General features: G+C 31.7%; 1 protein-coding gene across 2 annotated transcripts in view; it reads left to right on the top strand.

Moving 5' to 3' along the window:
- LOC106478839 (methyltransferase-like protein 27) overlaps positions 1 to 10,673 on the top strand; it is an 18,360-nt gene extending 7,687 nt beyond the window's left edge. For both annotated transcript variants that reach the window (XM_022382519.1, XM_022382518.1), the window contains exons 2-6: positions 2,621 to 2,761; positions 3,735 to 3,857; positions 5,691 to 5,829; positions 8,610 to 8,702; positions 10,447 to 10,673. In XM_022382519.1, coding sequence (XP_022238227.1) covers positions 2,636 to 2,761; positions 3,735 to 3,857; positions 5,691 to 5,829; positions 8,610 to 8,702; positions 10,447 to 10,625 — 660 coding nt within the window. In that variant the 5' untranslated portion in view covers positions 2,621 to 2,635 and the 3' untranslated portion in view covers positions 10,626 to 10,673. The remainder of the gene's footprint in view (positions 1 to 2,620; positions 2,762 to 3,734; positions 3,858 to 5,690; positions 5,830 to 8,609; positions 8,703 to 10,446) is intronic.
- Positions 10,674 to 11,831: the final 1,158 nt, after the last annotated feature.

Genomic DNA, 11,831 nt, shown 5'->3' with positions numbered 1-11,831 from the left:
CACTATTCGTTGGTAAAAGAGTAGCCCAAGAGTTGGCGGTGGGTGGTGATGACTAGCTGCCTTCCCTCTAGTCTTACACTGCAAAATTAGGGACGGCTAGCGCATATAGCCCTTGTATAGCTTTGCGCGAAATCCATAACAAACAAATATCGTCATTGAAGAAATGCAAATCCGCTGAAAGACGAATCCTACGTAATAGGTCGTTCTCTACGAGCTACCGCTATCGTAAATTGTTTTTTTTTCATTATGCTTAAATTAGGTAAAATTTTAAATTGCCTCATTAATTTACTAAAATTCCAGCGTACCAATTTGTTATGGTAAAAATCAGTTTTCGATACCCGCAGTGGGCAGAGCATAGATAGCCCACTGTTTAACTTAGTGCTTAAAACCAAACAAGCAAAGTCCTTTATCAGATTGTTTGTTTTTGTGTGTATAATTTGATCACTCAGCACTCCCATATCTCCAATAGTCAGTTATATTCTGTTCGATTGCATGGTGCACTTGAAAATTATTTAGGCGTGACAAACAACTTACAGTATGTTTTATCACTTATTACAGAAAAACACAATGGAAATTAGAATTATGTATTTCTACACTAAGTATTATGGTGTTCTGTTATCATCCCTTAATAAAAATATTGTCTTTAAACGAAGAAAAGATGGTGTGTTTATTATGTAAATTTTTAACCAATTATTTTATAAAGATGTTTTAATATAAGGTTTACAGGAAACGGGGCTTTGACGTGTAAACGTTCGAAAAGACATTTTTGAGGCTAACTTTATCATGTTTCAATGTAAAGTAAGCTTTCAGTGTTGAAACATGTAAAGTTCACGTTTATCGAAGCTACTTATGCAAAATGAAATTATATAATTTTTTACTCCGAATCATATCGCACTGTAACATTCTCACCTACATAACTGATAGCTGGACGTTAAAGGTTTTGAATGTGGTCATGTTGCCAGGGAACTTCACTCCGCAATGTGCTGGTCAAAGGTCATACAAAGTTCTATATAAAAGAACAGATATATCTTCCTTACGATCAGAGGTTCGAAATTCAAGAAGGAAAAGGAAACTTCAGGAGGGTTAAGCTGAACGTTAGACTGGTAGTAAGTGAATAAATCGTTGTTATTATTATTTTCAGGAATATTGGGCTATTATATCAGGGGGCAAAATGATAGATAAAACCTTTATTAAATATTTCAGCCGACTAGATTCGAAAATTGTGTTACCAAGGCTAATCAGTCTGCTGATTTTTTTTCAATGAAAGTGCGTGAGAGCAATTTATCTGCTTGGAACTTTCACTTCTGGAGGCGTTATAACTGTAACAGTCAATCCCGCCTTTCGGTTAAATGTAGCAGTTCTAAATTAGAAATAGCTGTACCTGAATCATGAGGCGGCCGTTCAGCCCATTTATCGCATAAAGTGTCATTAATGTTGAAAATACCAACTACAATTCGACAGGAAACCGAAAATGTTAGAAAATCATATTTCAGATGTTGAAGTAATAATTTCACATTGACAAAATAACACGCTTTCTAACCGTGTATTTAATATTTTCAGTTATGAACAAAAATAAAAATTTATAATCTACTACAGTAACACTGATCCCTTATGTTAAAAAATCAAACAAGATAAATGAAAAATTGGGAGTTAAAAAGCCTGCACACAGGGATCATAAAAAAGTAATAGAACAAGGCTGGTTATACTGCAGACATTATTTACTCAAACTACAAATCCGTATTTTGACTGCACCAAATGATATTCTGGGTAACAGCATGGAGCCAAAATAGGGGTTTGTAGTTTTGAGTAAATAATGTTTATAGTAATCTAAATGACATAAACGTTTAAAGAAAGATTTAAAGGCGGAGATAGAAAGTCTTGATGAAATCTTTAGTAGAGTATTAGTATAATCATTATTACTGTGTGATACTTTTAAAACGATCTTTGTATTCAAGGTTAAATACACGGTTAATAAATCTAAGTAGACACTACGAAATAGATTGTTTCACTGAATTCCAGGTTTGAATTTGGAAATTTTAACCGATTGTTGAATATGTTCAAAACACTTTAATGAAACTAATGTTAAAGCCTTTCATCGACCCGAAGCACCATTAAGCTATAACCTAATCCGTAAAAAAAATTGTATAACATTCCCTGTGATAAGTTTCATGAAATCTATTAGGTGAAACAGGCCAAACATTAAATACACACATTAAAGAACATAAAATTTATATTGAGTTATGTAGGATCCACGCCTCAGGCTTATCAAAAAATATTTTTATTTAAAATCACATACAAATATATTGCCCGGCATGGCCCTGTGGTTAGGGCGCACGACTCACAATATGCGGGTCGCGTGTTCATTCCCCGTCCCACCAAACGTGCTCGCTCTGTCAGCCATGGGGGCGTTATAATGTAACGGTCAATCCCACTATTCATTGGTAAAAGAGTAGCCCAAGAGTTGGCAGTAGGTGTCTTTCACTGCTAAATTAGGGACGGCTAGCGCAGCAAGCTCTCGTGTAGTTTGCGTGAAATTCATAACAAACCCAACCAAATATATCATAGATATTTATCTTCCCGTTTAGATAGTAATAAGTCATATTTTCTTCTAATACACTAGAACGTGAGAAGAAAGATGTCCAATACTTCTAAAGCTCTAGGATATGAAAATGTAGACACATTTATGGAGGAATGCCTGAGAGAAAAATCACCTGAGGAAGCTAAAAAGTTTTACGCAAACTGGGCTGCCAACTATGACAATGTAGGTATAACATATCCAATTTCACCTGCTCTAAGGTAGGTATGAAATATCTAAATTTAATTTAACATGTCTTAAAGCACGAATAATTAAAAATTAATTTTATTTGACATAATAAATTAGTTTTGTACTAAATGATATCAGAAGATCTATAAAAGACATTTAGTTTGAGGTCAGATTCGAATCATTAACGTGATTCGAATCATTAACGTACACAATAAAACACTCCAGGTTTTACCATATCATTACACCGAGTTGTTTAGAATAAAGGAAGTAATTTTCCTATTTATATATATGCTTAATAGTGAAAGTTCTCGACTTTAGGGCCCGAGTTCTTCGTGAAAACATCATATCGATTCGAGGAATAAAAATGCACTCTCAAAATGCTACTCCGGGGCATTTTGGATGTGACAATTGCTAAGTTATCCGTTTTAATTTTCCTCAAATGTTTAAAAAACATTTCACCTTCTTTATATTTAACATGTGGAATATCTTCCCGACATTAGTGACATCTTCATCACAAAGGTGAACAAGGATGAAAACAGAATCCATTAATATAAGTCATATGAATGGAAAGCCTTAAAACAACCTACCAGGTCATTTTTTCTCTCTGTTGATGAGTATCAATATGGACAAAACTTTTCAAAATTCTGTTTATGATTAACGATTTAACTTTTTACTAGTTTTCTTTTATTTTTGTTTTCATTTATGGAAGATCTCAGTGTATGTATAGCCATGACTTCGTTACGAAAACATCCTGCTCTTTCGAGCTTTACCTATAAAACTGGAAGTGTTGTGTATGGAATGAAGTCAGTTGATAGTCTTTCATGACTTCCATATTTACGTTATTGAATTTTGCTTGTAGCCAGTTTGTTGGTACAATCATCAAACTTTCCATTCCATTATTGACAACAGTTAATACAAATATTTATGGAAGTACATCATATTTCTTCAGCTATATTTTACGGTTTTATAGGAAGTAAAAGAAGTTGAGTACAACGGACCCGAATTATTTGCGAAATCCTTTCCAAAGTTGAATGTACCACGAAATGCCGAAATCATAGACATAGCAGCTGGAACGGGAGCTCTCGGAGAAAAGGTAAACTAATTCGTTACTATCTTGGAATATTTAATTATCAGGTTTTTAGTTCCGTTAAAGTGTACATTATTTGAGTTTATAATTAATCTTTAATCTTGAGGTAAGTGTGTCTTCTTGTATTATAAGTTTGAACAGATCACTCCACTATCAGCTCTTTTCTAACAAATACATTGGGAAACATCGCATGGTGCCAGATCGTTTTTGACAAGCTGAATAAATATTACTGTTGAAGTGTAATGTTCAGTTTAGATACTTGTAAAGAGTTTTCTTACATTCACGAGCTTATAGTATATTCCATGGTTTGTCTCCAAAAATTGGAAAGAATGTTCAAAAATGTTCACCTATTAATACAAAAGTATATATGATTTTGACAACAAACGTCTTTGAATCGGCAGTTTACATTTACTGTATATATTATATTGATCCAATCCAATTCCTGTATTGTTATTATTTCATACACAATAATGGATCTTACATTTCATTACTGATGCTTGAAAGAAACGATCTGTTACTTCTATGGTACTTTGGAGACATGGTCTGTAACATTTCTACATATTACGAACAGAACAATAGTGTATAAGATGGGGAATTTACCTACAACAGACGACCGAAACATAAACATTTGCTATTCCACCTACTTCTACTGCAATGAAAATATCGTATGGTGTATTTGTAGTTATATATCCACACCTACTTCGCATCCATTTTTCGTGCCTATTGCCACACCTTTTTTATACTATGTATCAAATCCTGTGTAGGCCTACTCGTGAAGTTTTGCCCACTTTAAGGTAATGTTTCTCTACTTCGCATTCTTTTTTTTTCTTTAATATACGACAGCTGTTTAAACAACTCTAAACAAACTTCGCTCTTCATTATGTTCTTTATCGTTATAATACTGTAACAAATGTTAAAAATGATATTGCTTAATGATGGCACAGACTTTTTTTTATCATAAACATTAATATTAATGCTAAAGTGCCAAGATCTGTTTTTGTCATAATCTCCAGTTTTAAACCGTTTGTTTAGAGGTACAAAAATGCACAAGACAACTATTAACAAATTAACTCTACTCTGTTTCCTTGTTTTTCTTTATTTCGCACAAAGCTACTAGAGGGCTATCTGTGCTAGCCGTCCTAAATTTAACAGTGATAGACTAGAGGGAAAGCAGCTAGTCAACATCATCCACCACCAACTCTTGGGCTACTCTTTTACCAACGAATAGTGGGATTGACCGTCACATTATAATGCTCATATGGCTGAAATTATAAGCAAATAACGAGTCATTGCCACAGTTTAGATACTCAAGACACCACGATAGCTGACACCTTCTATTCACTGTGTGGTTAGTAATTTTAAGATAAACTTAGCACAGTAGCTTTATCTTAGCAATAACCTAAGATTCGAGAGCCTAGTATGTGGAAGATAAAGTGTATAAAGTTATGATAAGTGAAATGAATGTATAAAGTTGAAATTACTATAAACTTTGTTATTGACAAAAGAAACATAATAAAATACAGGCCGGCTGATCTCAAAGTCGAAAGACTATTGCTCTGTTGTGCAGAATCAAAATGAAATATAATGTATTGAAATAAACGAAAATGTGAGTAAATTACTCGTGGAAGTAAACTTATAGCTATTATTGATAATTAATTACCATAATAAATTATTGCACGATAATACAGAAAACAAAAAAAAAGAGGAACACAATGTGTAAACCTGCTTAAAATATGTCAATTCTAAGTTTATAGTTATTTAATAATATAACTGTTCGAATGAATTTGCTATGAATTGATATGCGTTCAATTTTCTTCATTTCATTTTACTGTATTACAGTTGAATGCAATGGGTTACAAGTATATCGATGCTTTGGATGGAACACCAGAGATGTTAGATATCGCCAGAAAGAAAAATGTATACAGAAATTTCTGCCAGTTCCTCATGGGGTGTGGTTATGAGTCGCCAATCAAAGATGGTATGTTTTGATGAGGGATAATTTGTTAGAACAAATTATGTGCTTAATTCTATTATATTAAGTTAAAATCGTGTGAATAAGTAAGAAATAAGAATGAAATTAAGTAAAATGTCAAGTGAATTCCGAAAATCATGATTTAAGGATGATAAGAATATATTGGCAAAACCATAAATTCAAGAATATTAGTGAGATAATCTTTATAAGAATTAAGACACTGCATATAAACCGCGATCATAGCTAAATAATAAAAGGAAAAAAAATCTAAATATCCTTGGTAAATAAACCCAATCAAACATGCAGATTTAAATAACTATACAGTATATGAATAAAGAGCAAGAAGTCGATGTAGATTTTCTTACGTTTGGAAGTGGTGATTTCATTTAATTTTTATACTTTAAATATTGAAAAATTTGCATAGTTTTGATCCAATCAAGTCAACAGAATATTAATCAAGTGTGGAACTACTGGAAACAACAGACAATCAAATATATTTCTAAGTATTAGTAAAAATAAGAAGCATCATTAAAATCCAAAACTTAAATTAAACATAATGACGTGATACTAACATAAACATCCTCCGTGATCATTCCGACTTTTTAGATCTGATCTTTATTCGTAGACTTCCATTGATCCTAACACATGATAAGGTTTTCTGTCTTTATCTGCTTACTGTAATGAATAGCTTTAATTCTTAATTTACGTTTATCTCAGATTCTAACTCGACGGAGGAGGTGAGATTGCATAATTTACAAACAACTTCCGAAAACAAAATCTGGTTTGTAAGAATCATAAAAGTAAGGAAAGTTAAAGGATTGTTAGCTTAACAGTACAAAGTAATGAAAGTGAACCTGAAATAGCCAATGAAAACTGAAATAGCTGTCAGGATCCAAGTAAAATTACATAATTATATATGAGTTACAAACAACTTTAGCAAACAAAATCTGGTTTGTAAGAGTCATAAAAGTAAGGAAAGTTAAAGGATTGTTAGCTTAACAGTACAAAGTAATGAAAGTGAACCTGAAACAGCCAATGAAAACTGAAATAGCTGTCAGGATCTAAATAAAATTACATAATAATATATGATTTACAAACAACTTTAGAAAACAAAATCTGGTTTGTAAGAGTCATAAAAGTAAGGAAAGTTAAAGGATTGTTAGCTTAACAGTACAAAGTAATGAAAGTGAACCTGAAACAGCCAATGAAAACTGAAATAGCTGTCAGGATCCAAATACAAGTACGTAATTGTATATGTATATATATAAAGCTTTAAATATAGTAACGCACGTTTTAAACACAAGTAAATATGTTGTCTTTAAATGTCGGATAAACAGGGAACTAAAATAGAAGTATTTACTTGCTTAAACATACCTTGCCCGAATTCTTTAAATAATCGCTTACCTACAACCATTTATATTCATGAATGTTGTAGTTTCACATGCAACTATAACTTTATTCTCCTGAAGAACCGCTTACCAACAACCATTTATATTCTTGAATGTCGTAGTTTCACATGCAACTATAACTTTATTATCCTGAAGAACCGCTTACTTACAACCATTTATATTCTTGAATGTCGTAGTTTCACATGCAACTATAGCTTTATTCTCCTGAAGAACCGCTTACTTACAACCATTTATATTCATGAATGTCGTAGTTTCACATGCAACTATAGCTTTATTCTCCTGAAGAACCGCTTACTTACAACCATTTATATTCATGAATGTTGTAGTTTCACATGCAACTATAACTTTATTATCCTGAAGAAGAAGAATCAACTATTCGAAAGCGCTTGAGTTTTGGGTCTCGTTTTGAAAATAGTATAAACATTTAATATGAATCAAAAGTCGATAGTTTGGCATAGGCCGTGACAAAGTACAAACTGAAAAACAAAAGTAAGAAAGCAATGAACGGGATGTTTGTTCACACCTTTAGTGTAGTGTGGTTGCTGAGTGTGTAACACATATCACAGACTCCTTTTTTTGGTTCACACCTTGAGTGTAGTGTGATTACTGAGTATGTAACACATAGCATATACTCCTTCTTTATGGTTCACACCTTTAGTGTAGTGTGGTTGCTGAGTGTGTAACACATATCACAGACACCTTATTTATGGTTCACACCTTTAGTGTAGTGTGGTTACCGAGTGTGTAACACATATCACAGACTCCTTTTTTGGTTCACACCTTGAGTGTAGTGTGGTTACTGAGTGTGTAACACATAGCACATACTCCTTCTTTATGGTTCACATCTTTAGTGTAGTGTGGTTGCTGAGTATGTACCACATATCACAGACTCCTTCTTTTGGGTTGACACTTTTAGTGTAGTGTGGTTACTGAGTGTGTAACACATAGCACATACTCCTTCTTTATGGCAAACTGTGTATTAATATTACGTTTAATAAGAACACACCAATTACACATGCATCAATTCACGTTCTTGCAATATATAATAATAGAATATATTAACTGTACACTAATCTATCTAAGAGCATGTTAAGCTGACGGAGAATGAAGACATTCTCAGAGGTTCCAATATAAATTGATTTGCCTGAGTTTATTTTAAACTAAATAAGAAGGGTTTAAACATAAAAAGTTAAAACTTCAAGCAGTTCGCCAGCCTGTTGAATCTGCCAAAGATAGAAGACAATACTTGTGATTTTACTTAATAGTTTAGACGTAACTATGACTTATATGGGAATATTTAAAGGATATGTGCTGAATACTTCTGTGCATTGAATTCTTCAGACAAGTTTTATAAAAGAACACTTACAACCTTTACAGGTACTTACGACGTAGCAATATCGTGTGGAGCAATTGGACAAGGACATATTCCATACAATGCTTTCTATGAAATTATTGCCATGGTAAAACAAGGTATCTATTAATACTCTTTTGCATGAAGCTAATGTTATGTATATGATAGACCATTTTCCCTATATAATATTTATCAACTTTAAAAAGCTATAATACTTTGATAGACACTCATGTAATTACAATGTCAACATCAGAAATATACAAATAGAAAGCACGAACATAAAATGTAATTATTAATGTACGATACAAGTTAGACATATTTTAATATGAGAAATATCCGAACTAAATTGACACTTATTTAAATTTTAAAATTAAAAATATGATCAACGTTTGAGAGAGAGAGAGTTCTATTTTAATTTTTTCTTCTTTTTTTTTGGGGGGGGGGGTATGATTTTATTTATCGTTTATTTATTATTCCTTCTATCGTTTAGTTTATGTATGAATTTAAGTTATATTAAAACGCTAACTCACCTTCTAGCTGATCACGTTTATTTTGAGTAAATATGTATGTATTAAGAGGCTGACATTCGTTTCCCCTAGCGGTAACGTACAGATATCATTAATAGTGGACAGGAGTATGTAGATTATGTACAGATATTATGCACAAGAGTATGTAGCTTATGATCACATGATTTGTAATCTCGTGATCTAGCAAGTAAATAAAAAAAAACTATATTGAGCTTTAACAAGTTAGTCCACCAGATATAGCTGAATAACATTATTGTTGATTGTTATTCGATGTTATTAGTAATTTTGTAGTTTAAATACGGACTATTGTTAGTTTGGAATTAGGTATTTTTTTTTATCTGGTTCTCATATTTTAATTCCTTTGTTTATTGAAACACTTATTAATCTGAATTTAAATACTGTATTGTTCATTAACGTCAGTGTCAAGTTCTGGCCAGACACATTTTTTTATTGGTTTTGGTGAGTTTCAATAGTTTTGAAAGTCACACTTTAGATTTTTGCGTTTGTCAACGTATATATCAATTTTTCAATCCTGGTTGTAGCGGCGAGTTACTTTAGACCATTACATGTTTAAATTTCGAAATGAAATTTATATTTGGCCAATGGTCAACATTAAAAGACTACATGTTTGGGTAGCTTTACACTACCATCATCAGGAGTGAAAACCTACATGTCAAGCGGGTAGTTTTATAAGGCAAAGGATTAAATCATTGTAACTTATGATAGTGATAGGAGTATTAAACTTAAGAAATCAATATTTCTTTACAAACTGTGCCTTATTATCACCTAACCCTTTATTTCTATTTAACAAAATTATTCATTTTGCAACACAAAATTACTATTGTGCATCTTAAACGTCGATCTTATTTTTAATTTTAAAATTTATTGTATAAATTGCCGTAATTGAATCTTCACTCATTTAAATATTTACTACCCTATGTAATAATGAATTTCTATCTATTGTCATTTTTGATAACGATTTTGCACAATCTGAGATTTATGGCTTGACAAATAGGATAGTTGGATAAGTAATGTGATTTTACATTACGAATTGAGAAAATTTGTTGTGTTTTTTTAACTTTCCCATCTAACAGTACGTTGGACTAATGTGTAGTATATGCATATATGCACGTGTATAGTTTTTTACACATATTATAGTAGAAAATATATAATATTCTTTTACTGTTCTAAACAGCAGAAATGCTTATTGAATGAAATTATTGATTTGTTTAGATAAACAATTTAGTTGCAAGAGCTCTTCAAATCGTTTATTATGTATTCTATACTAATTTAAGATGTGATATTAAAACAAGTATAACCAACATTTTCTCGATAGGGGGCTTAATTTGTTGGCTGGCGAATGATCCTTCTGAAGGAGAAGATGAAGAAAGCTTCAAGACTGTGATGGCTGACTTAACAGACAGCGGGAAGTGGAAAGTTTTTCAAGAGCCAATTCGCCTTGAATATTTTTATCGAAAAGATTCTGCTTTTTTTCGCGTTATGCAAAAACTGTAACTCGAATTTTCAGAGTGAAACACTATCGGCATTTTTCACAGCTTTCTCAAAAATAAAGCTTCCTTTGTAACATAAGATAAAATTGATTACCAATTTCATATATTTTTACAGCACTTCAAAAATATTTACATGATTTATTCCTCAAATAAAATCTGAGATAATCCGAAATAAAAAACGTAGTTTTTTCAGTATAATATTCTTAAGAATTAAGAGATCGTTACAAAGTTCAAGAATCTAAAAAGTTAATTTATTAAAAACAAAGTACCCAGCCAATAGCTTTGATTTAATTACCATTTTGTTTAACTGCAATAACCTGCACTGTATATCCCTGTGTTACCTTCTCATTCCTCTGAGTTTAGCAATTTTTAATGTTTCTTAAAATCTTCAAGAAAGACCCCTTAAAGAGCAGAGTCTGTGGTCTGCTGGACATTAAAGAAGGAATTATAATTTTCTTAAACATTTACCCCTTTCCTTGAATATTAATAGTTGTCCTTAATGATTTGTTAATATTAACTCCCGTCAAAGTGAGCTACCTACTTAGATCAAAAATATAAGTCAACACGGTAATGAGTATAGCTAATTAAATATACTGTTCTTACTTATAAGGACTAAAATGATCAGTTAAGTATACTCGCTGTTAACGATGTTTTTGGCCACAAACCCAATATCATCTTAAGAGGTTTGGCCAGCTTTAGTTAGTTCTAAATCCATATGTTAAGCTAATAATGTAAAATGTTCTGTATAATAAAAGTATAATAATAGAAATAATAAAGCTAGATATATTAAACATTCTAACCAATATTTTTAGTGATAGTAACATTAAAGTAAAAAGAAAGGAAGTATACCTTTATTATGGAACAGAAACCACTATTTTTTTAGTACAAGTATTATCATACCTGTAATATTGGTTATGGAACTTAACATCAAAATAAACGCGTCTAAACAAAACTTTACAGAATCTTCCCTAATAACGTATTGCGACTTATGAAAGCCTACAATGTAGTTTTAGAGGACGTTAACGTCTGAGATGAATGCTTGGACGTATTTTACTGTTTAGGTGTAAAATCAAGTAGTAGGACAACACCAATAGGACAGCCAAAACACGTTTATGATGATATAAAATAATAAGAAATATTTAAATTGTATATTAACTAGCTAGAATATTAGCACTCTAACTGAAATATAACCATGTTAAATGTACTAAAA

This window comes from Limulus polyphemus, unplaced genomic scaffold (assembly GCF_000517525.1).
Source record: "Limulus polyphemus unplaced genomic scaffold, Limulus_polyphemus-2.1.2 Scaffold254, whole genome shotgun sequence".
Lineage (NCBI taxonomy): Eukaryota > Metazoa > Arthropoda > Merostomata > Xiphosura > Limulidae > Limulus > Limulus polyphemus.
The sequence above is the reverse complement of the archived record's forward strand: the minus strand, read 5'-3'. Positions and strand labels throughout refer to the sequence as shown.